This window comes from Vitis vinifera, chromosome 3, assembly GCF_030704535.1.
Source record: "Vitis vinifera cultivar Pinot Noir 40024 chromosome 3, ASM3070453v1".
NCBI lineage: Eukaryota > Viridiplantae > Streptophyta > Magnoliopsida > Vitales > Vitaceae > Vitis > Vitis vinifera.
Window position 1 is genome coordinate 491,257 of NC_081807.1, and position 26,568 is coordinate 517,824.

The 26,568-nt window shown below is 35.9% G+C and overlaps 2 protein-coding genes across 2 annotated transcripts; one reads left to right on the plus strand and one right to left on the minus strand.

Moving 5' to 3' along the window:
* Nucleotides 1-362: 362 nt before the first annotated feature.
* LOC104878778 (uncharacterized) lies at nt 363-1,952 on the plus strand. The gene is made up of 5 exons (XM_059735719.1): nt 363-1,023; nt 1,102-1,194; nt 1,317-1,457; nt 1,541-1,641; nt 1,740-1,952. The coding sequence occupies exons 2-5, from the start codon at nt 1,105-1,107 to the stop codon at nt 1,948-1,950; spliced, it is 543 nt and encodes a 180-aa protein (XP_059591702.1). The 5' UTR covers nt 363-1,023; nt 1,102-1,104; the 3' UTR covers nt 1,951-1,952.
* A 1,821-nt stretch (nt 1,953-3,773) lies between these two features.
* Nucleotides 3,774-6,294, minus strand: LOC104878777 (protein FAR1-RELATED SEQUENCE 5-like). The gene is made up of 3 exons (XM_010649420.3): nt 4,711-6,294; nt 4,090-4,548; nt 3,774-3,806 (listed from the first exon to the last, which is right to left on the minus strand). Exons 1-3 carry the CDS (start codon nt 6,292-6,294, stop codon nt 3,774-3,776), a joined length of 2,076 nt encoding a protein of 691 aa, XP_010647722.3.
* Nucleotides 6,295-26,568: the final 20,274 nt, after the last annotated feature.

The window sequence follows — 26,568 nt, forward strand, 5'->3', positions numbered from 1 at the left end:
AGAATGCACGAGGAAGGAACGAAGAATGACATGCTCTCATGCGAGAGAAGTTTGGAAGATACGAACAATATGAATGTGAATTAACATTATCTTCACACTTTGTCAAATGAGAAGTTATGCATCGAGGACTTGAATGAAAAGAATGAAGATGCATGTGCTACATCAATTGAAGTGCATATCATTCCAGACGAAAATCAAAATATTTTACCACTTCCAATCAAAAGGAGTAGAAGAGATTATGGAAAGGTATGTATCATATAAAAGAAAAAATTATTTTCTTTACAACTACTTAACCATTACATAGTAAATAGATGTATATTAATGGCATTTTCCATATTAGGAACCATTACGAACACTATGTGGTTATCCTAATCATGTCATGAAAACACGTACATCAAGGGAGAGGAAACCAAGTAAGTTCAAGGTCTCTCCGTTTGTACACAATTTAAGGAAGATGGTAAAACGTGAAGCATCAGAGGTATAATACAAATAGTTTAATATCATTGTTCTTATTTTTGATACTTAACATATATAGTTAATAATTATGTCTTGTTTTCGAATTAGTCAATCCCCATGTCCATTCGTGAAGACGTGGTGGATACTCAATCATTCAATGTACTTCAATCTCTTGTCGCTGATTATGTTTTCAATAAAGCATTGTCAAAAAGGTTTGTCGTGTCTAGAACATTCATAGATGTGTTGTTACAATTTTAGCCTTCATATGCTTCCAATTTACTCAAGTTTGTTTGAACATATTATTATTTTAGTGAGCTTCTTGTTGACTTTGGTCATGAACATGGAGTTCGTGGAGAGTTTGAGTGCTTACGTCTTAGACAAAATTTGATGGATGTTGTAAGTACCTACTTCATTTATATCAAATGCATGCTATATTAGTTAAATAAATTTATTGAAGTTATTGTTCAACAACAGGTAATAAATCTAGAAGCCTCAAAGCTAAATTATTTTGAAAGACAATTCATAGGCATACGAAGTATAAGATGCTATCTTCCCACGACATTTTCAGTAAGCTCATATTTCTCTTGTTGTTTACTTACATATTAAGTACAATATACTAATGTTCGTATTATGTTTTCTTATTAGCAAATGATTTTGTGCGGGAGTCCTCATCCTTTTTTCGATAGAAAAACATCCATCGTGAGTAAGTACATTAGCGAATTGGATGATTGCGAGAAGGTTAGTAATTATTTGTAATGTTTAATTGCATATATGAAATTTAGAGTAGATATCGTTTTCACCTATAATATACTATATTTTTTGTGGCCCAACTCATATATATTGTTTTCCTACCTTTACAGCTATTTATTCCAATGCATGACGATTGCCCTGGTCATTGGTATCTGTGCGTCATTGACTTCAAACACTTTGATATCCAAATTTTGGATTCATTACGATCGAAAAGTCGGGACGAGTTCCGGTTTAAGAGTGTCAAAATAGTGGTATGCTTTCTGCTTTTTGTTTTCCTTTTTATTTGGTTTTTTTTTCTCTTCTATATTTATTAACCACTTTCAAAATAAATTAGGTTGAATTTTGTCAAACGTTCTTCAAACTGTATGACATAGGGAAAGATGTCTTCCAATTCTCCATTGATTGGGCTCCTTCGATTTCGACCCAAGATAATGGGTTAGTATGAATACATAACTCACATTACTATTCTTTTTCTGAGATATAATTAGACAACCATTCAATAAGTTGTTTTGCTTTTCTTTTCTCTTTCTTAGGTGGGACTGTGGAGTGCATGTCATTAGACATATGCAGAGATTCAAAAATGGTGATTCGATGATGAGCTCCGACTTTTGTAATTTTGTTAAAATACTTCGAGAAATAGCATGTGATTTAGTTTTACACGAGGGAAATAGAGAAAAACAAACCATTGTGGCTATTGTTTGTACAAAGACGTCGACACGAGCAATGAAAAAATTATTATTATGATATTTGTTCTTTTTCTAATATTTATCATTTCCATCTCCACATATCGTCATGTTTATTGGGAAGTTGTGAGATTCGATGACCATACATTATTAATGATTAGGTCCATTTTATTTGAATATCCAAATACTCTTCTTTCAATATGGTAGTCAAAATGAAATTGTAATATATTGGTATCATTCATGTTCGACATGTGTAATTTTGTACGATCTTTAACCTAATCAGATTTGTAAATATTCATTTATCTATGCTAAAAATATATAGTTAGTACATTAGTAGACCGGTTGACGAATGACGTTGAGCCGGTAAGAACCAGTCCAACGATTTAGCTAAGTCCACTTTTCATAGGCATACACATTATGCCAACCGATTGAGAACATTCCTCATATGGATAATGACCCTATGGATGCAGTGTGAACTCGTTGAGGATTTGTCCCAACCAGCTCAAACAATTTTGGATGCAGAATCACCCGGTGTTGGCGTTCAATTGAGTGATTGAAGAATTTTCTAAAGTGAGTGAGCAATTTTTTGAGTTGTGGAAAACGGTTGATCAATGAAGAAAATGTCTCAACCAGTTGACGAATGATTTGACCAGTGGGAACCGGTTGAAGAATGGTATCAACCGGTTGAGGAATTTGCTCAATCGGTTGAGGGTATTTTTAACCAGTGGCAACCGGTCGATCGCCTGTAATTCCTCAACCGGTTGACGTTTTTTTGTAACCAGTGGCAACCGGCTGAGGATTTTTCTCAACCGATTGAGGAATTTTCTCAACCGGTTGATGGTATTTTTCACCAGTGGCTACCGGTTAAGGAATTGTAACAACCGGTTGAGGAATTTTCTCAACTGGTTGATGGTTTTTTAACCAGTGGCAACCGGTTGAGGAATGGTATCAACCGGTTGAGGAATGGTCTCAACCGGTTGAGGAATTTTCTCAACCGGTTGAGGCTTTTTCTCACCCGGTTGAGGATTTTTTTAACCAGTGGCAACCGGTTGAGGCCAAATCTCAGCCGGTTGCCTCCTGCAATGCTATTGTTCAATTTAGGAGTACGACTACCGTCCACAAAAAGGGTATGAGTTGTACTAATAACTTTTCACTACATAAACATTCGACAAGGTACCATTAAGTTCAATTAAAAGGTTTGAAATTGATGGAAACTGCCATTACAAATTACCTAACTACGATTTACCCATTTTGAGTAAAATCACTAACTTTACCTATTTCATATGAATTACATCATATTGATTACTTTCCTATAGTTAACTCATAACCACCTAATTGTCAAACTTTAACCACAATTGAATTTCATTAAATCCGCATAATTAACCGTTTTTTTCGACATGATATAAATGAATCGGTTTCTCCATTTACCAATCATTTTATCACTTGTAATCAATTAAATTATAAATGTAGAGGATATTGCATTCTATCAATCAACTTGACTCTTGATCAAAATTCAAACTTTTCATTAAATAGTTAAGTTAAAAGTACACATTAGTGGAAGTGATAACGTCAACTAATATAAATATTGATTTAATACCTACCATCCCTTACTCCGTTAAGGAATAAAAAAAAGGTTGCATATCCTTTTCATTTGGATATTTGTTTGGATCCCCACCTTGACATGGTGTTGTCATATTTTGTTCATGTTGCTGAAATCCTGCTATTTGCACATGCACATTCCATTGTTTTTTTCAGCTGTCCAATTCCATTCCAATTAATTAAACCTAATCATTAAATAATGCATAGCTCAAATTCATGTCAAAAGTGTTTCTTTATTCCCGATCTTACATTATTAAGTTCACCACAATCTATGTACATGTCAGATCAGTCATTCAACAAATGCTCCTCTAACATTCCCTGCATTTTTCAATAATTAAGTGTTGTCAATTATTATTGAATTAGATGTTATCAATGTTTGGAAATTATATAACAAGCTTATTGTACATACATGTACGGTTGCAAAAATGTCAACTGATGAATTTGTTGAAGGCATCATTTCCATTTGAATGTAACATTGGGAAGACAAATTAGTTTCCTCCTACGTACTCATAATGCCATCAAAACAATTATGTTAGTTATTTATGTAAGTACAACTACAAAAATTAATCTTAGGGGCAATTTTTTATTGAATATGACATACCATATAACCCGACTGAGCATTTTGAGGGATTGTAGCTTCTGGACACTTTCGAATTGTGTGACCCACTCTTTTACAACGACTGCATCGTCTTCCCTTTTGAACATTCATTGCCACTTTGCTTGGATTCCCTTTAATCTTCACAATATTTGGATCATGAACTTGGTTAGTACCTGTCGCTCCATCTGCTGCTATTTTCTTCCCTTTCAAATTATAGTTATAGAGTTCCTCCATTCTCGCCGTCAAATTTTGTATTTCATTTTTGGCCTCTATAAATGAAGATGGCGTATCTGACGCAAAGTAGGAGAGCTTGTTGCACATCGAACTCAATGAACCATATCGTACAAACCGATCCATGTCGTTATCCGTCTCATTCATTGGTACTGATCTTGTATACACCTTTACTAACTTTGTCCACCTCTTTATAATACATGACTGAGGAATCTCTTCCAAATGCTCCACCTTCATAACAACCACTATGTGGCAACATGGGATGCCAATTGACTCAAACATCATGCATGAGCATTTTAATGTTACAATATCCGAGCAAAATTGTACTTCCCAATTTAAGTTCGGGTGTCTAAACTTAGATAATGTGTATGCCCGCATTGAATGATCACTTACAAGACCTACCACAAAGAATAACTCTGCATTTTTCATCTCCTCACGAAATTTAAGGAAAGATTCTTTCGTGTATACCGCCGCAGCATGATTTTCAAGTATGGATAGTTTGGTAGAAAGCACGGGTGAAGAATTGTTCGACTCGAACTCTGCCTTTGCCTCGTTTTTCCGTATTCTCAGTATGGCTCTATCAAATTGTTGTACAAACTCATACAGTCGCAAGTGAATTTTTAAGAATCTATTTAGATATGCATTCATACTCTCACACCTTTGTGTGGTTCTCATCTCTCCAAAGAAATTTCCACGTAAATACGTCTCTGCCCATCTTTTACGTTTCCCATATATCCCGGTCACCCAACGATTCTCATTAAGTCCCAAATTTGCAACCATTTCATGCCAAACCTTATCAAATTCTTCTTCATTCCCACACATGAACATGCACCTTGCAAAGATGCTTGAGAAGTCCTTAATATGCACATTCGTGAATGCATTTCGTTGCAAATGCCATGAACACAATCGATGACACGTATCGGGTAATACTTTTTTAATTGCCTTACGCATAGCTTTATCCCCATCGGTTACAACAGATATGGGCTTCTTATTCATCATTGCATCAAGAAATGTCTCCAACACCCATTCATATGTCCCAACACTTTCATCTATCAATAACGCACAACCAAATACAATAGTTTGGTGGTGATGATTAACACCGACCAACACTACTAGAGTCTTTTTATAGGCATTTGTCCTATAAGTTGTGTCAAATGCTAGGACATCTCCAAAACACGCATAATCCATTCGAGCAGTTGAATCAACCCAAAACAAATTTGCTAGTCGACTTTCTTCATCAATGTTGAATTTATAAAAAAATGAAGAATCCATTTCTGCCTTTCCACACAAATAAGCCAATGCCGCTTCTGCATCACCGTCTTTAATTTCACTTCTACGCAATGCATCAACGTGATTGTATATATCTTTTTGTGTGAAACCGACGTGCTCATGTCCCCCTGATTGTTTGACCATATAGTCTATAATTTGTGTGGTTTTAACACCTACTTGACGCAAAACATCAACTTGTGCCTTATCTGGATTACTTACTGTTCGATGAGAGTGAAGGAATTGTCTGCTAATAGGATCGACCAAATTATGACTATGTTCTCCTATAAATTCCTTTACAATCCACTTTCCATATTTTCTATTCAAGCCTATAAGAAATGCCGCTTCACATCCAACTCTAGTCAACGATCGTGGCTCACGCTGTCGGTTGTCATTGTCAAAAAACTTTGTCGCTCGATGTCCTTCTTTGGAACACACCCACTTTCGAGATATTATATCTCCATTCTTGTCTCGCTTCAAATCATCTTTTCGAATACTAAAGCTGGTTAGTTTTGTTAACATGTTGTAAAATGTTTCAGCCTCGTCTATGCAAGCGAATTGCATTTTGCATACTTCTTCAACTGAAATACCCTTCAACACTTTCTCTTCCCAACCGTTTCCACCCAGCTTGTAAGTTCCACCTGTATATGCATCGTCATTGACAACGTCCTCCGCTTTCACTTCAAACTCCTGCTTGATTGTTTTCTCCATTACCGATTGCATCACCTACATTTCATAAATTATGTCAAAAAGTGTCTCCATAATTCCTTTACAAATTATCATATCACTGTCATATTGATTGATATATTATTTACGATAAAGTCCACATAGGATATTTAAAAATATGGGTCTAACGCATTTACCTTTTCAATGTTTTCATTTGACAATATGCCACATATAAGCCCAAGCCCAATAATCAACATTAATCAAAAGCTATAACATATCCATTATTTTATTTAATCTCACCTGAAAATTTTTGTTACCGAAGCATATTTCTTATGTGTTTGTTTTACCCAATCTCTTCAAAAAATAAAAGGCTTCCGACAAAATAGGGTAAATATAATAAATAGGTTATAGAAATGAAAATTTATAAATTAATGGATTCTAAATATTTTATTTTTATATACTACAAATTCATTATTAGTTGAATATGATTCTTTGTTACACATTCAATTTCTCTCTATATGTATAAAATGAAGTTGATATTATTAACAATATGTACAATGCATACCATAATTACTATAATCAAGTCATATAGTATATTTTAAAAATGTAGAAAAATATTCTAATATTTTTCACAATACTTTATTTTCTTAAATATATCCTCTAAATAAAAAACAAACATATTAATTATTGTGGGGATCAAACAATTTGGAACATTCAAGGAGGAAGTGGTCCAACCATTGGAATATACAAGAAACCAAACAAGTAGTCCTAACGCTCCATAAACCAACAAATCTCATATTCCTCACTGTTATATTATATTTATGAAAACAAGTTTCACATTTCCTTAATTCTCTTTTGTAGTACATTTAAATTTTTGTTTTGCTTAAGTACAAGTCTTCAACATAATTGAAATGATCAAATAATGAGGTCTACGGGATTTGACGTTCTGTTTTCCCTTCTTTGTCGTACTTTTAAAATACATTAGGCTAGGTTTGTCCCAACAAGTATCTAGAAAATAAAAAAAAATTGTTGTTTTTAAATATATTAGGTTATGTATGGTTCCTAAAAAGTACTAAGAAAAGACAAATTATTTTGGAATATTTAGTTGTTTTATGAAATATATTAAAGCTAAAAATATATGGCTTAAAATTAAATACAAACTTACGTATTTTAAAATTATTTAATCTATATATAAATGCATTAAAAAAAGTCAAATGAGTATGAACTAGTAAATTAGATTGAAGATAAACCAAAATCAGATACGTCATCCATTCTCAAGTTTGTTAATGGAAGTTGGCATAAGCAATTCAACCGGTTTCAATTGGGTCGACCTATTGGTGTTTATTTTAAAAAATTTCCCACTTTCCAGTGTCTATCGGTTGAGGAAACCTTCAAACCGGTTGAGAAATTCTTCTATCGGTATACACTGCACACGTGTGTATTTCCCCATGAATTCACCATTTAAGAAGTCATTTCATGCAAAATAGTAACAAAGTAAGTTAGACAATCACAATCCACACTTTTTAAAATCATTACATATTATTACATTACCTGTTATTAGGGTTTGGAAATAATTTCCCTATCACTTCGAAAGTAGAGGCAATTCAATTTTATACAAAATTTTATGGCTTTTGTATAACAAATCTTTATGAAGTTCATGATCATACCTTCAAAATGGAATGTGCAAGTGAGCTGCAGCAGAACTTGAAGAATTGTCTTCCGGATGTGTTTTTTGTAAGCTATGCTCTACTTTATAGAAGACCACATTCACTCTCTAGACTCCTTAGAGTATGTTGCCCCCCAAATATATACTAACATTTATATGTGGTTGTTGCATGAAGTTATTGCATATTTTAATATGTTGCCACATGTAGCAAAACCAACCACCATAATGGTACATTTGGTGGTTGAAGGTTGCCTTTTTTGCATCATTTTTTAGGTGACATTAAATACAACATTTATAGGCAAGAGAGAAAGTCAGCCTAATGTGGATTATTACACCCATTTCAATTGATATATGTTTAACTTAACAGAATATAAAGTGGAGATTTGGCTTTGATTGATAATATTTACATATCTTAATGTTCTTTCATAAATTTATTGTCTTTATGTTTTCATACCATTTCATACTTAGTATAGAGTTTCATCAATTCACGTGCTGTATATGTAATTAAGGAATCATACTATATCCTATATATGAGAAAGGTTAGTTAATTAAACTTAATTACTTAATTGAGGTTCGTTACGATATCATACTTATGACAAATTTTAATAAATTCAGTTACATTAATTTATTTAACTTACCATGCTATATCGTACTTATTCGAAATGTTTGTCATACAACGATAAATTAATTTAAATGCCCATATCGTAGTATATGGTTGTTATGCTAAATTTGACTATATTAACTAGACTATATTTGAATAAAATCCTCATACTATATTCTAATTATGAGATACGTTACTTAATTACACTTAGTTACTTAAATGAGTTATGTTACGATATCATACTTATGACAAATTTTTAATAAATTCAGTTCCATTAATTTATTTAACTTATCATGCTATATCGTAGTTATTGAAAATGTTTGTCTTAGAACCATAAATAATTGAAAAATTGCTATCGTAGTATATGGTTGTTATTCTACATTTTAATGTATTAACCTAACTATATTTTAATAAAATCATCATACTATATCCTAGTTATGAGAAAGGTTAGTTAATTATTCTATATTACTACAAGTAAGTTCTCATATTATATTCTCCTTAATATAAATTTGTTATAAAAAAACCTCTTGTACTTTAATTAAGGTATATCCAAACATTTTTCAATACAATCAATTATATATTAAATTATTTCGATTTGGAAACTTTAAAATCAATATGGTTGCAAATTAAATTTTAATATATATAAAATGAGAACTTATTTAAAATGTAGGAATTGATAAGCTACAGGTTCATTTCCTATCAAACCATAAACTACACTTTCATTACACTAAATAGGAAGGTCGACCGTCCCTCAGCCATTCCCATTCATCCTCTTTCTTCTTCATCTTCACGAAATACCCATGTGCCAACCGATCTTCCATCCCTGAACCCCTCCGTCTTCTACTTCTTTCTGGTCCATCTTCACGAAATACCCCTACCCCAAACCAAGCGGCCATGGCTCCAAAACGAGCTCCGGCCGAACCCACCTCCACTGGTAGCAAAGGGAAGACAAGGGAGGAAGCACATATGGCTGGGACCAAAGGCAAGAGATCCAACCCACAACGGAGCAGCGGCAGCAAACAGAAGCAAACCGAGGAAGCACTACACTCCAATAACAAAGGGAAACGACCGGTCGTTGAAGAAAGCTTTGAGATTCGAAAAAAGACCACCTTTGATCGATCTTCGTTCACAACCCCACAACTAGCCTAACGATTTCATCTTCACTTTGCGAATCGGACTGTAATCCCGGGTAGGAACATTGATTTTGCAAAGCTCAGTTATTTCCATTTCGATGTGCTTTTCGCGAGAATGGGTTGGCTTCCTATTGTCTCCGTGAAAGAGTTCCTTTATCCCAAGGTTGTCAAATGTTTCTACTCCAATATGACATTCGAAGATGAAGGACCCATTACTACCACGATTAACGGTGTACAGATAGTTTTTAATGTTGCTAAACTTTGTCAGATTTTAGAGATTCCAAATGAAGGGGTTTGTTTGTATGAAGCTAAGAAGTGGCCAAGGGTGGAAGGTTTCAAACCTGCAGAAGCTATACAGAGGCTATGTGGTTACCCGAGATCTAGTAGACCAACTTCCCATTTGTTTACTGTGTTGAGTCGTATCCTACATCACATGATATCGTACATTTTCATCCCTAAAGGAGGGCACCGAGATGATGTATCTTTCTTGGAGGCTTTTTTGGTTGACAGCATTCTCACAGAAAGAAAGGTTAATATTGGTTACATAATTTTCCAACATATGAAAGCATGTTCAATCAGCGAAGATTCAGTTCTCCCCTATGGCATGTTTATCACAAAGATTGTCAAATACTTCAATGTCAATTTGCGTAATGAGACAGACGGGAAAAAACTCAAATCATTTGATACATATGATCGGGCTTCACTTCGGCGCATGCATTTTGTTTGGAAGAAAGATGGTTCATGGGCAAGGAAGTCTTCCGTTCCCCCCTCAGAGGTTGATGTGTCTTCAGACAATGGGTCCTCCAAGGACGAAGAATATGAAGATCAGGATGTAGAGGGAAGAACTTCTGAAAAAGCAAATGTCACACGAATACCGTCAACAGGTGGTGTAAGAGCTAGGGCGTTAACAAATCATCCTTCACTAATTGGACCGGACGACTCTGAGGCATCAGATAACCTCAATGCCCAGATTAGCTCCCTTGGTACCCGCTTGGAGGAGATTGTATTAGCCAATGACCGACGTTTGACATCTCTGGAGAATCGCATTGATGGTTTACACGAGGAAGTCAAAGAGGGTATGCAAGTTATACGAGGCCAACATGATGAGATGATGGTATTCTTGCGATCCCACTTCCCGCTTCATAGACCATACCATATATGACCCCTTCTACATTTTGTACTAGTTTTGTAGTTATTAAACTTTCATTCTGTTTTTGGACATTTGGCTAATATAAATGACCTTTTGTAATTATGACTTCTTGTATTACTTATGGATGTAGTGATCCACCATTCACATAAATGGCGTAAATGTATTCGCTCAATGCTGATGATGGTATATGGATGATGTATTTTCTTTTACATGTATATATTATATCTAGCTTATTTTGTTTATAGCTCTTGATATATAGGTTATTTTCATCTCTTTAAACCTTCTTCTGTAGATTTAAAATTGTTCATGGACATCACATAATTGAGGTTCCCATTTGGGTGCCATGAATATTTTTGTGTTTTAAATATTGAGTCTGTAATCCCTGGTTTCGGATGGCAAAAGGAAGGTTATGACTATTTCCATCAAAAGCATAGCAGAATCATGTGTTAGGAAGGTTATATTGAGTATTGGTTCCTCGTAAAACGTATGTATTATCCTCCCTTGGTCTAATCTACTATAATGTCTACGAATATGGTCAGCCTACTATAATTTTTTTTTTTCATAAAACTTGGGCAGTTTCAACCGGTTGAGGCAATGCATCAATCGGTAGCAGTTTGTTTTGCTACCGATAGCAACTTCCCATTTTGCTTTTGCAAAAAAAAATTGGGCAGTTTCAACCGGACGAGAAACGACATCAACCGGTCGCAAGTTGTTTTGCAACCGGTAGCCACTGGCCATTTTGGGTGGTGCATCAAGAAATGACCAGTGTCTACCGGTCGAGTACACAGGTCAACCGGTTGAATATAACCGGTCGACCGGTTCCTCATTAATATAATAGGGTGAGATATGCTTGCCTGCTTGCATAAATTATCGTACTAAGTTTTGGCCCTTTTTTCCTTATTAAAACCATTCTTGATTTACTATTTTGAATAGATTTTTGGCACAATTAGATCATCTCAAATTAATTTGTGTAACTTGTGAATTTAGGTAATGGAAGTTCCTTAAAAGAGACTTCAGATTCACCTCCTCTTGTTGGTGCTGCCTCTATTGGGCTCATGGGCCTCGTAGGTGTTGTGGACAAATTTGTGGAGTTTTTGGCTCTGTAGTAGAAAGTTGGTATGTGGGGTGTTGAAGATTCTTTGGGCTTTTATTCCAGTAAAATGCATGAGATCGATTTTGATCCATGATTTTCTGTTTTCCTTTTGTTTTCATCAGTGTTCTTGGTGATCGGGTTTTCTAAGCATATATTTGATGCTGTTGTAACTTCTTACTGAAGTCCTTTTGGAAAACATCATTGTGAACAGTAGTTGTATACTTAATATCCAAAAAATATTTGTAATAATGAAATTTTTTCTTTCTCCTCCCTAAACTTTGTTGAAAAGAGCTTTCAAGCCTAAAACCCTTGTACCTAGATGTGTTTTTGTTGTAACTAAACACACTGTAATGCTGTTTTAACAGCTACAAAGAGATTAAGGCAATAAAAAGCTGAACCACACAAGGCTCAAGTTGATTAATCTCTTCTAGTTAAGCATTATGTTATTCCATCTTCTGCTGTTCTTGTAATCTCAAGGGTTTTATTTTTTGCTCTCCTGATTTTTCTATTTGTTATTGTACAATTTTAGTTATCTACATTTAACACTCTGTGAGTGCTTTGAGTTGCAAGTTTTCTTTGATATTGCAATTATGAAAAATTTATATGTGGGAAATACTTATAAAAAATAATCAATTTTATAGCTTGCTGTTTGTGTTTGGTGCTTTGACATATCTAGTCTTCAGCTTGAAGAGTGAAATCCAGAAAAATACCAAAGTCAAATTTCTGGGAATATAAGTCATGAAATTTTGGTCCCAAATTCCTCTGTGCAGCAATAATTTCCAAAAAGAAGGATTAGGAAACACAACCTATAATTGAGATATGGTTTCTTCAGCGGAATCTAATTGAATTTTAAGTTTAGGCAAGCAACTGACCATGGTGAAGCAGGTCCTAGCTAAAGTTATGCAGCAGAGATGGTTTTGCAGTGGTTCAAAGTGTGTTTTGGGCTTCTGCGTATTGGACTTATAATGGATTTTGATGTAAATCTAAATTTTATCAGATGAAATTGCTTCATCATCAATTGGTTAGGCTGCTCAGCTAAGCAATTTTTCATGTTTATGATGATTGGTATCTATAGCAGCATGAGGAAGTTGTGAAGTTTTCTCATACATTTCTAAATATGTTTCTTGATAAGTGGTTATAGCTTAATGTAGAATGGTAAAAGAGAAGAAAGTAGAATTGGTGACAAAATACATCAATATATGGTTTACTCAAATATGCCTAATTATATGATTAATCTGAAGATAACAATTTGTGTTTCAGAATTGGGATATTTGGGAGAAGGCATTGCCCATTGTGAAAGATATATGGTGCACTTGTCTTGTGCATTATATACTACATACTTGCCTATTGTTATGTCCAGCACTAGGTATAGTAGTTAAGCGTTTCCCATCACTTCCATTCCCACAAGTGTCATGTCTAGAACCTCATTCTTTGTAAAGCTGATCTCAGCCTAGGAGAAATGAGGAGGGTCATATTGGGTTGACAATGAAAATTAAATCCTCAGTAGAAGTCTTCAATCCTCAAGAACATTTGTCTACAAAATTTTCAAGTTAGTGCATGGCCATTTGGTGTGACACAAGATGATTCTAGATGAGATTAAAAAATTGTCACAAGGATAATGTATAGTTGACCCAAAATTTTAGAACTTGTTTCAAGGTTCAAGAGGACCTAATGCCCTTGAGGCCTTGTTCAAGTGGTAAAGGGTTGGGGAGGGTTTGTGGGAGGTTCCAAGTTCAAGCCCCAATGGCGATTCAAGAGGACTTAGGTCTGTGTTTCAACTCAAAATTCAGAATGGTCACATTGATAATGGAATCATTCCTTTGAAAGGAAAATAGTTGACTCCATAACATATTCTGCCTAAGTATTTTAATCAGGAAAGTGCAATTTTTTTCTTTTTTCTTTTATATTTATTTATTTGTGGGGGGTGGGGAGTGTGGATGGTGTTCTCAATTGTTATGATGACCTTGCTTGGCATTTTAATTGTTGGTGTCCTGAAGAATTACCAAGTTTCGAGGATTTGATGTGATAATTTTTGTGAGTATTCAAGAAGATGCTCCAATTATCAAGATATGCTTGAGGCTTTTTTTATGGCACCATTATGTTTTATATCACTTAAGCTAGAATTGATCTGCACTATTTTGATGAAGAAAAGAAAAAAACTCTCTGATGGATCTCCAAATTGAATATAATTCAACAGCATGAAGATTTAATCCCAAGTATTGGGGTTGGCTACATGAATCTTGGTTTTCTGTTCTGCTCTTTAAGTCATACTTTTTGCTTAATCATACACCACCAACATGTTTTGTCTTTCAGTTTCAACCATTCTCTAGAATTGACTATATACAATTTTATGTAAAGAAAAACAAGTAATTTTAACTTGTAATAAACAACATGATTGCTAAAGACCTAAATAATGATACAACTTTAAAGTTTAATGGCCAAAAGACATTTATGTGGTTAACTCCAAATAGTTGGGATTTGGGCTCTGTGAGTTGAGTTGTGGAAATTTGGTATTTCAAAGCTAAGAAAATTAACCCATGATGCTCCAATATCGGATATCTACTAATAGCAATTATATATTTCTTTTGAACCATGCAAATATTAATGCGTGCCCTTTCCAGACCTCCATTTGGAAATTATCGTGTTTGGTGGTCTCTTGCAGATTCCAAATATGCAGGGACCGCATTGTTTGTTAAGAAGTGTTTTCAACCAAAAAAGGTCTCTTTCTCTATTGATCAAAAGGGTATTATGGATAGGATCTTTTTGTTGTTTTATCATATGAAGAATTTCTTACTTTGATCAATTGTTAATTCTTTTCATGGTTAAGTAGAAGTTAATTGCACTTTCTTCAAATTGCAATTTGCCCATGCATTGCTTGAACATGTTTCCAGGTAATTTGTTGCATTCATCCATGTGTGTTTATTTATTGGAATTCTTGTTATGTTTATTTGTACATGTGAATTTTATGAGTGGCAAACCGTACATATGATTGGCACTTAACAATAATTTCTTTTGTTGAAGATTTTACACTTTGTTTCATGTTGAGAATCACAATTATAATAAATTAAAATCATATAATATTATTTATAACCTTTTAGAGTTAGTAATTAACGATGATTTGTTGTTTTTCTTTTCCTTTTCTTTTTTTTTTTCTCCTCTTTTTGTAAATTTGAACATGGTTTGAGGGTATTCTGTGTATTTTAGCTCAACATTCCATGTATATGACTGCAATAAGTGATTGAAAGGACAGATGAATGGATTTTCAGAAGTAAAAGAAAAATGGAAGTTTGTTTTGGCCAAACCTCTATCTCAAATAGCTAGAGATTATGAAAATTGTGTATCATAATTATTTGTGATGATGTAGTTCTTGAATAGCTTGGAATCTGCAATCGGCAACTACTCTATCGTTAGTAGCCACTGCTTATTGATAAAGGCTTCTTAGTTGGGGGAGACTATCTTAAAAATATGGAAAAATCGCCTCAGTGTCTGGGCTTGAGGAGAGAATGGGGCTATTTGAGAGGAAATATAAGGGAGGACTCAGTGTGGCCCTATGGCAGTAGGATGAGGGGGCCATGCTATGGGATGTGGATTTGGGCTTCAAAGAGTGAATTGCATTCTAGATCAAAACCCCAGGACCCTATCCCTTAGAATGTGGCTTCATGGGTCTTATATGGAAGATTGGATGCATGTGAGGGTCCACAGCAGTCACAGTAGGCCCTAAATCAATTACAAGATTAAGGATGCCTGCTTGATGCAAGGCTAGCCGGTCTCTAACCAAAGTTGCCATTGCTAGAATATTGGAGGTCAAACATACATGTAACAGAAGGATAGGTTAGCTGGTGCCATGAAAGAAACTGAATCTATTGTTGAGATGATCACTAGGTTCACTGAAATTGTCAATGGCCTTGAAGCATTGTGAAGGGTCATAAATGAATCCGAAAGGGTGATGAAGATATTGAGGTCTCTCCCTTCAAAGTGGCATACAAAGGTCACCGTTATTCAAGAAGCTAAAGATTTGACCAAGCTACCTATGGAAGAGAACTCTTAGGGTCATTAATGACTTATGAAATCAGTTTGACAAAGCAACTACAAAATGAGTGAAGACAACAATTAGGGATTTCAACTAAAAAGGGCAGGGGGAGGATCATTAGGCTAGGAAATGGACAAAAATCGAAGCGTTGACCGCGTTAACCGTTGACCAGGCGGTCGACCGGTTCGTCGGGGCTGAGAATTTAAAGAGCCTCCCGCGCCTAAGTTTCTCACCCATTTCTTCTGGTTCTTCAACCCTTGTGCTGTTCTAGCTGCCCTTAAGGGATTTTTGACGCCATTACAGCCTTCTGAGAGGTACGGATTGGATTTTGGAGGCTAGGGTTTTGGATTTTGGGACCCAGGGCTTCGCATTTGGGTGAGTTCCTCCTCAGTTCACTCGTCAGAGCCTGTGTCAGTGTCTTCCCGCGCTTGAGGGCTTTCAGGTGTGTGTGCATCCCTCTCTTCAGCCTCGTCTCCTTCATCTCAGCCTTTCGGATGGCGCCTAGGAGAGAGTCAACCGCTTCCAGGGCTCAGGGCAAGCACCCTGCTGAGCCATCTTAGCCAGATCAGTCGAAGGCTCGTCGAAAGGCGAGGTACGACACTGCTCTTTTCGGCTCTGTCGAAGACTACCAAAGATATAAACAAAAATTCGCCCAGAGGAAAGTTGTTCCAGGGAGAAGCAACAATTTCTCCCAGCTTAAGTACTTTGGATTTGAGGAGATATTTGGACGGATGAGATGGCTGCCAGTGGTGACTATTTCGGAGCCCATCTTCCCGACTCTGATTCGCACTTTCTACTCACGGGTGACCTACGGGGTTGGAGGACCAATCACTTCCACTGTCAGAGGAGTTGAGATCACCTTGAGTCCGGAGAGCATTTGCCGGATTTTCGATATACCATCAGTTGGACTCAGGGTATATGAGTCCAAAATGTGGCCCACGGTGCCGAGATTTGAGCCCAGAGAGGCTATTCAGAGGCTGTGTAGACTTGCCGATGCCCAGGGGATGGGCAAACCCTCTGCACATAGCCTGACAGTGATCAGTCGTATCTTGCATCACATGATCTGCTTCATTCTGTTGCCACGTGGCGGATATTGAGACGAGGTATCCTACCTCGAGGCTTTCATAGTGGATTCCATTTTGACAGGGAGACGGATTCATGTCGGGTACCTGATGATGATGCATATGATATCTTGCTGTGAGAGCAAGACCCGCGTGCTCCCCTATGGTCGCTTCCTCACGAGAGTATTCAAGGATGTCGAGGTTGATTTGAGCCGCGAGACAGATTTCGAGGCCCCAACCACGTATGACACATATGACGAGTAGTCTCTGGGGCGGATGAAGTTTGAGAAAGCCCCTGATGGCTCTTGGATCAGGAGAGTTGAGCGACCACCGACACAGGACTAGGGGCAGGGACAGATGCATCCTGGAGATGAGGAGGAGGCCGAGATTCGAGAGATGGAGGGTGGGCTAGACCCTCAGAGGGACTTTGAGCAGAGCATGCCTGAGTGTGACATTCCTCCTCCACTTCAGACGGAAAATGTTCAGTTTGAGGCATCCTTTCCTGAGCCGATGATATTTGAGTCGGCATACACAGTTGGACCATCTGAGCCATTCTTCACTAAGCCTTCTCACGCAGAGATACCATTTTAGGCACCTCACGCACCTGATCATGCGCCTTGGATGGATTTATTCGCTCAGATCAGTTCTCTCGGGACTTGTATGGAGGAGCTTGCAGTCGTCAATGATACTCGTTTCCACTCTATGAAGGATCGCATAGATGAGTATCAGACCGGCTTCACCTCTCAGTTTGAGCATCTCGATTAGAGACTTGGGCGTCTTGAGGAGCGTATGGATCAGCAGCATGAGGAGATGATGGCCTACCTTCGCTCAGTGTTTCCTCCACCTCCGCCTTGATATCTTCGAGACCCCCCCCCCCCCCCCCCCACCCCCTCCCCCTTCGTTTCTTTATGATGTTGCCAAAGGGGGAGAAATTTTAGGATCTAAGGGGCACACACATGCATGACATTTCCATATCATTAGTCTTGTGTTGTGTATATGCGATATTATTATATATGATATGATATTTTCAGAATTCACATTGTCTCCTATTGAAATTTTGCATGTCATTTAAAATTTTCGCTTTAATTGATCCATGTTTGGATTGAGGGAGAGATTTCTTCTCTCCTAGATAACCAAGGTTTGTCATCATAAAAAGGGGGAGATTGTTAGCCCAAGGGTGCCCCTAATCGGGTCTTGATGATAACAACCCATGGTTAAGTGACTAATTGTTTTAAATGTTTAAGCATCTCAGGTATAAACTCGAAAATTCATCAAAGGACCAAATGGATACATGATCGAGACGCTTGGAAGACTTGAGATCATAGGAAATGAATGTAAGATGATAGCATGAGTGCACTTAGGATGTTCAAACTTTTTCATGCATCTTAGAAAACTCGCTTTATTCTTTAAAACTTAATTTTCTTTAAAACCCGAGTTTTATCAAACATACCTTAGGCAAATTGATTCAAAAGTGGCATATTAATTCACCTAAAGACCTTGCCTAAGTAGTAGAAAAGAAAGAAATTTCAAAAGGAAGGTTTTCGGGGCCAAAAAGCTCAACCGGTCGAGGCTATGGCCAATCGGCTCAACCGGGTAGGAAATCGGTCGACCGGTTGACCCTGTCCGGTCGAGAATCGATCGACGAGTGTCAAAAACCCTCTCTCTCATCCAGTAGCCTTTTCTTCCTAGTTGAGGTTCACACCCTTCCCGGTCGATGTACGGTCGAGGCAACGCAAACCTGTCATGCATTAAATGCTCCAACGGCTAGTGAACCGGTCGACCCTTACATCGACCGGACGAGGTTGCCTTTTGCTATTTTTGACTCCCGAGCTTAGAAACCTATAAATTGAGAGCTCCACTTCATTTATGACTAAACATAACAATTTTTTTGTAATTAAAAAAAAAAATTTGAACACATATTCCTGAACTTCGAAACTCCTCAGGGCATTCCCTTCAAGGGAAAAATCTCAACCCAATAAAATTCTACACTTCAATTCTAGTTGAGTCGAGCCACCTACATGGTGCCTTGTGTGTGTATACCCATGTGCTACCACCCTTATGTCACAATTGAGCCACTACCTGACACCCCTTGCATTGACAAGCTGCTTAGCATCATAGGCATCCCTACTTGCCATCTTATTTTGAATATGGCATGTCAACCTGCATGTGATAGGTAGTCATGGGTGTAAGCTGGCATCACATGAGGCCTTGACACCACATCAACTTAATCAAGGTGTTGATGCTTGGCCATTATGTGAGAAGTTTTGGAAATTGACCCTAAGCCAGCCAGCCAGCTAGCCAGGGACTATGGTTGAACTTAGTCTTTCTTGGCTGAGTTTTCATTTTTCTCCAGCTTAGGTTTTCTTTATAGGATGTGAAAAATGGTGAATCTGTGCTTCCCTCATTTGGTTCTATTGAAATGCTATGACATGGCAAGTCCATATTGTATGTGCCATCTTGTGGATATAATATATATATATATATATATATATATATATATATATATATATATATATTTTAGTTTTGACGGTTGCATGGGGTTTTAGAAACTTTAATGAAGATGAATGGTAACGGTCGTGTGTGATCCAAATCTACATTAGGGCTCATTTTTTAAAAATAATGGAAGATGCATTGCTAGTGGATTTGTCTCCAAATCTGTTGGATAAACTGTGCAGGAATGCAACATTAAAGAAATTGCTGATGAAGATGAACCCCCACCAAAAAGTTCCAAAAATAAAAAGGAAAATGGACCAGAGAAATCACCGAGTCTTGTCTTCAAAATAACCAGAAAAGTTCCATATAAGACAGTTCTGAAAGGTACGTTATTATTCTTTTGACTGTACTTCTAGTCCTGCTTGTGGACTGTTGTCATTTTCCCCTCTCCTATTTAATTACAAGTGATTTTACACTTAAATTTTCCATTTATCATGCAGTTCACAGTGCTGTTATGTTAAAGGCTGAGAGCATAGCGGATAAGGCTGAGTGGTTAAACAAATTGAGAAATGTTATTCAGCCTTCAGGTCAAGTGAAGGGTGAATCTGGTCTTACCATGCGACAAAGTCTTTCTGATGGTTCTCTTGTGAGTCCTTTTGAAATGTTTTTTCCTTTTCTTTTTGGCACAATTCTATAGCACAACTAGTTGCTTTGGAGCTTACCTGCATTTGGTCTTCTGTGTTTCTTGATATAATTGTGGTTAATTTAGAACTTTGGTGCTTCTGCCATCTTTGACTTCTATACTGGTCCCAGAACATAAATTCTATAGTTCACATTTTTTCATTTGTTATTAGGTCTTTTGTGGTTACTGTTTGGCTGCCTTGAAAATTTTATAGGATACAATGGCCAGAAGAACTACAGATCCAGAAGAAGAGCTCCGTTGGATGTCTCAAGAAGTGCGTGGTTATGTTGAAGCTGTTCTGAACAGCCTTGCTGCCAATGTCCCAAAAGTTGGTTTGTTTTCTTAAATCCATTATGATTCATGTATTTTGTTGCTTATGTAGTTCTCTTAGTATTCTTTATTACCTTTGAGCAGGCAGTTGTCCTTTGCCAAGTAGAAAAATCCAAGGAAGATATGCTTAATCAGTTATACAGTTCTGTCATGTTGGTACTCTTTGCCATATGGAAACACACAATTCTCTAAATACCTTAATATATATGTTATCAAAAAGAGGAAATATGAATGCTTTACTATCGGAATACTTTTGGTTGTTTGTGTTGGTAAATTTTTTTATAAATAACAGAAACTCTCAGAGGAAGTGGCCAAGAGGGTACAAATCATGTAAAAGTGAGTGAATACTCAGATTAGGGAAACTAAAACAGAACATATAAGAGAGAAGGCAATTTAGAACTCCCTAGACCCTCTTGCTACCCAAACAGCTAATCAGCTCTAGAAATATTGTCTCCTAGGAGGCCAGCATTTATGTTGGGATGCAACACATCTGCTAGGCAATAAAGATGGGAGTAAGGAGTAAGGACTAGCCACATTTAGAATCCTTCAATGATTCATCCTGCTCTCATATTTTCCACCTTAGTTATATTGCACCTCATAAAATCAATTCCAAGAAATCTCCCGCCACCTCTAATTCCCTTTAACCTTCGCTTCTTATTAGATAAAGAGTTTGAAGAGTGGATGTTATTTTTAAGGAGAAGGGTAACTAGAAATGATGATTATTTGAGTGCTTGTTTCTTGTCTTGCTCCTCTGTTTGAAGGACCAAACTTCAAAGGTTAAGTTGTTTGTTTTTTATGAATTATCTATAGTGATGTAGTTTTCTATAGATGTTGAGTTTGCCGAACCTAGTTTATTATGAAGAGTCGTATTAGGGTGCGAGGCATAAGCAAAAGTTAACGTGGAGACCTTGGTTGTTAAGGGCTTGGTTCGTGATTATGCAACTCTTTTGAGATCTATACATGATAAGGTTGGGTTTTTTAAGGATCACATTACTATTGTTTGGTGTTTGATGTGAGCTTGTCTATGGGTAAGCCTATGTCTTGATCTATGTTGGGAATAGTAACAAAGAGGAATCTTCACATTCCTCGTACCCTCCCAATTCTCCACTTCTTTGGAGTATTTTAAATTTTTTGGGACATCATATGGTTTGGATGTTGTTTAAATAGGTTCGTTACACTTGGAAGGTGGTCAAATGATTTCCGAAAAAATCCAAATCCAAAAATACTCAAAAATTCACAAGGGTACGAAGAATGTGAGGAATCCTCACATTGTTCGTACCCTCCAAATTCTCCACTTCTTTGGAGTTTTTAAAATTTTTTGGGACATCATATAGATTGGATATTGTTTAAATAGGTTCATTACACATAGGAGGTGGTGAAATGATTTCCGGGAAAATCCAAATCCAAAAATACTAAAAAATTCACAAGGGTACGAAGAATGTGAGGAATCCTCACATTGTTCGTACTCTCCCAATTCTCCACTTCTTTGGAGTTTTTAAAATTTTTTGGGACATCATATGGCTTGGATGTTGTTTAAGTAGGTTTGTTACACTTAGGAGGTGGTGAAATGATTTCCGGAAAAATCCAAATCCAAAAATACTAAAAAATTCACAAGGGTACGAAGAATGTGAGGAATCCTCACATTGTTCGTACCTTCCATATTCTCCACTTCTTTAGAGTTTTTAAAATTTTTTGGGACATCATATGGTTTGGATGTTGTTTAAATAGGTTCGTTACACTTGGAAGGTGGTAAAATGATTTCCGAAAAAATCCAAATTCAAAAATACTCAAAAATTCACAAGGGTACGAAGAATGTGAGGAATCCTCATATTGTTCGTACCCTCCCAATTCTCCACTTCTTTGGAGTTTTTAAAATTTTTTGGGACATCATATGGCTTGGATATTGTTTAAATAGGTTCATTACACATAGGAGGTGGTGAAATGATTTCCGGAAAAATCCAAATCCAAAAATACTAAAAAATTCACAATGGTACGAAGAATGTGAGGAATCCTTACATTCTTCATAATCTCCCAAATCTCCACTTCTTTGGAGTTTTTAAAATTTTTTGGGACATCATATGGCTTGGATATTGTTTAAATAGGTTCATTACACTTAGGAGGTGGTGAAATGATTTTCGGAAAAATTGAAATCCAAAAATACTAAAAAATTCAGAAGAGTACGAAGAATGTGAGGAATCCTCACATTCTTCATACCCTCCCAATTCTCCACTTCTTTAGAGTTTTTTAAATTTTTTGGGACATCATATGGTTTGGATGTTGTTTAAATAGGTTCTTTACACTTGGAAGGTGGTCAAATGATTTCCAAAAAAATCCAAATCCAAAAATACTCAAAAATTCACAAGGGTACGAAGAATGTGAGGAATCCTCACATTGTTCGTACCCTCCCAATTCTCCACTTCTTTGGAGTTTTTAAAATTTTTTGGGACATCATATGGCTTGGATACTGTTTAAATAGGTTCATTACACATAGGAGGTGGTGAAATGATTTCCGGGAAAATCCAAATCAAAAAATACTAAACAATTCACAAGGGTATGAAGAATGTGAGGAATCCTTACATTGTTCGTACCCTCCCAATTCTCCACTTCTTTGGAGTTTTTAAAATTTTTTGGAGATCATATGGCTTGGATATTGTTTAAATAGGTTCATTACACATAGGAGGTAGTGAAATAATTTCCGAGAAAATCCAAATCCAAAAATACTAAAAAATTCACAATGGTACGAAGAATGTGAGGAATCCTTACATTCTTCGTACCCTCCCAATTCTCCACTTCTTTGGAGTTTTTAAAATTTTTTGGGACATCATATGGCTTGGATATTGTTTAAATAGGTTCATTACACATAGGAGGTAGTGAAATGATTTCCGGAAAAATCCAAATCCAAAAATACTAAAAAATTCACTATGGTACGAAGAATGTGAGGAATCCTTACATTCTTCGTACCCTCCAAAATCTCCACTTATTTGGAGTTTTTAAAATTTTTTGGGACATCATATGGCTTGGATATTGTTTAAATAGGTTCATTATACTTAGGAGGTGGTGAAATGATTTTCGGAAAAATCGAAATCCAAAAATACTAAAAAATTCAGAAGAGTACGAAGAATGTGAGGAATCCTCAAATTCTTCGTACCCTCCCAATTCTCCACTTGTTTGGAGTTTTTTAAATTTTTTGGGACATCATATGGTTTGGATGTTGTTTAAATAGGTTCGTTACACTTGGAAGGTGGTCAAATGATTTCCGAAAAAATCCAAATCCAAAAATACTAAAAAATTCACAAGGGTACGAAGAATGTGCGGAATCCTCACATTCTTCGTACCCTCCCAATTCTCCACTTCTTTGGAGTTTTTAAAATTTTTTGGGACATCATATGGCTTGGATATTGTTTAAATAGGTTCGTTACACATAGGAGGTGGTAAAATGATTTCCGGAAAAATCGAAATCCAAAAATACTAAAAAATTCACAAGGGTACGTAGAATGTGAGGAATCCTCACATTGTTCGTACCCTCCCAATTCTCCACTTCTTTGGAGTTTTTAAAATTTTTTGGGACATCATATGGCTTGAATATTGTTTAAATAAGTTCATTACACATAGGAGGTGGTGAAATGATTTCCGGGAAAATCCAAATCCAAAAATACTAAAAAATTCACAAGGGTGCGAAGAATGTGAGGAATCCTTACATTCTTCGTACCCTCCCAATTCTCCACTTCTTTGGAGTTTTTAAATTTTTTTGGGACATCATATGGCTTGGATATTGTTTAAATAGGTTCATTACACATAGGAGGTGGTGAAATGATTTCCAGAAAAATCCAAATCCAAAAATACTAAAAAAATTCACAAGGGTACGTAGAATGTGAGGAATCCTCACATTGTTCGTACCTTCCATATTCTCCACTTCTTTGGAGTTTTTTAAATTTTTTGGGACATCATATGGTTTGAATGTTGTTTAAATAGGTTCGTTACACTTGGAAGGTGGTCAAATGATTTCCGAAAAAATCCAAATCCAAAAATACTCAAAAATTCACAAGGGTACGAAGAATGTGAGGAATCCTCGCATTGTTCGTACCCTCCCAATTCTCCACTTGTTTGGAGTTTTTAAAATTTTTTGGGACATCATATGGCTTGGATATTGTTTAAATAGGTTCGTTACACATAGGAGGTGGTAAAATGATTTCCGGAAAAATCCAAATCCAAAAGTACTAAAAAATTCACAAGGGTACGTAGAATGTGAGGAATCCTCACATTGTTCGTACTCTCCCAATTCTCCACTTCTTTGGAGTTTTTAAAATTTTTTGGGACATCATATGGCTTGGATGTTGTTTAAATAGGTTCGTTACACTTAGAAGGTGGTGAAATGATTTCTGGAAAAATCAAAATCCAAAAATACTAAAAAATTCACAAGGGTACGAAGAATGTGAGGAATCCTCACATTGTTCGTACCTTCCATATTCTCCACTTCTTTGGAGTTTTTTAAATTTTTTGGGACATCATATGGTTTTGATGTTGTTTAAATAGGTTCGTTACACTTGGAAGATGGTCAAATGATTTCCGAAAAAATCCAAATCCAAAAATACTCCAAAATTCACAAGGATACGAAGAATGTGAGGAATCCTCACATTGTTCGTACCCTCCCAATTCTCCACTTCTTTGGAGTTTTGAAAATTTTTTGGGACATCATATGGTTTGGATGTTGTTTAAATAGGTTCGTTACAGATAGAAGGTGGTCAAATGATATCCGGAAAAATCCAAATCCAAAAATACTAAAAATTTCAAAAGGGTACGAAGAATGTGAGGAATTCTCACATTCTTCGTACCCTCTCAATTCTCCACTTGTTTGAAGTTTTTAAAATTTTTTGGGACTTCATATGGCTTGGATATTGTTTAAATAGGTTCATTACACTTAGGAAGTGGTGAAATGATTTCCGGAAAAATCCAAATCCAAAAATACTCAAAAATTCACAAGGGTACGAAGAATGTGAGGAATCCTCACATTCTTCGTACCCTCCCAATTCTCCACTTCTTTGGACTTTTTAAAATTTTTTGGGACATCATATGGCTTGGATGTTGTTTAAATTAGTTTGTTACACTTGGTAGGTGATCAAATGATATCCGGAAAAATCCAAATCCAAAAATACTAAAAAATTCACACGGGTACGAAGAATGTGAGGAATTCTCATATGCTTCGTACCCTCCAGATTCTCCACTTGTTTGAAGTTTTTAAACTTTTTTGGAACTTAATATGGCTTGGATATTGTTTAAATAAGTTCATTATACTTAGGAGGTGGTCAAATGATTTCCAGAAAAATCCAAAAAGACTCAAAAATTCAGTACATTTTGAGGGTGTGAAATGGATCGAAAAATTCAAAATGGAAATTTACCAAAAAAATATGTGAGGGGTTTGGATTTCCATATTGTTAGTAATTATACATTTTTCGTATTTTCAATATTTCAACCAATTTTTTTGAAAAGCTAAGAAATAATTTAATCATATATTCTCAATTAATAATTAGTACACAACTAATTCAATTTTAATTTAATATATATTTTATAAAATTTAGTTCTAGTTTTCTCATTTTTTTTAACTTCATAAACCAATTATATTGATTTTCACACTTCAAATATTCGTCAAATTTTTGTCAACAAATTATTTGATGTTAAAATAAATTAAATTTACTTTTCCTTAATTTATAAATTATATCACCAAATTCTTTATAATTTTTTTTATTTATTTTAAATTTAATTTTTATGTGGGGTCTAATCACTTTATAGTACAAAAATAAATAAACTCTAATTTATTTTTTCAAAATTTTCTTTATTTTTCTGTTTCATAAAAAAAATTTCCTAAACAAAATAATTACATTAAACAAATTTATAATTGGTTAATGTAATAAATGTAACAATGTGTGTTGCATGGGATTATTTCCCATGGCAACCGGTTGGATGACTTGAAAAAGAGGTTTTGTTTTTTTTTTTCTTTAATTTAGCATGCCATATGTCTCTACCCTATTAGCCCAAAAAAGTGGGTAAAAGTGCTTTTCGGTACCGTAGCAAGACCCTAAAAGCAAATACATCCAGAAGAAAACCGAACAGTACTATTGTCTGCTCTTCCTACGTGTGAATGG

Excerpts from the sequence above, each read along its gene's own strand:
- LOC104878777 (XM_010649420.3), bottom strand. The coding sequence starts at position 6,294 with ATGGAGAAAACAATCAAGCAGGAGTTTGAAGTGAAAGCGGAGGACGTT. Across the intron at positions 4,549-4,710 it reads TATTCTTTGTGGTAGGTCTT|GTGGAGCATTTGGAAGAGAT; the intron begins GTAAGTGATCAT and ends GTTGTTATGAAG. Across the intron at positions 3,807-4,089 it reads ATGCTCAGTCGGGTTATATG|GGAATGTTAGAGGAGCATTT; the intron begins GTATGTCATATT and ends TGAAAAATGCAG.
- LOC104878778 (XM_059735719.1), top strand. The coding sequence starts at position 1,105 with ATGATTTTGTGCGGGAGTCCTCATCCTTTTTTCGATAGAAAAACATCC. Across the intron at positions 1,195-1,316 it reads AATTGGATGATTGCGAGAAG|CTATTTATTCCAATGCATGA; the intron begins GTTAGTAATTAT and ends CTACCTTTACAG. Across the intron at positions 1,458-1,540 it reads TTAAGAGTGTCAAAATAGTG|GTTGAATTTTGTCAAACGTT; the intron begins GTATGCTTTCTG and ends AAAATAAATTAG.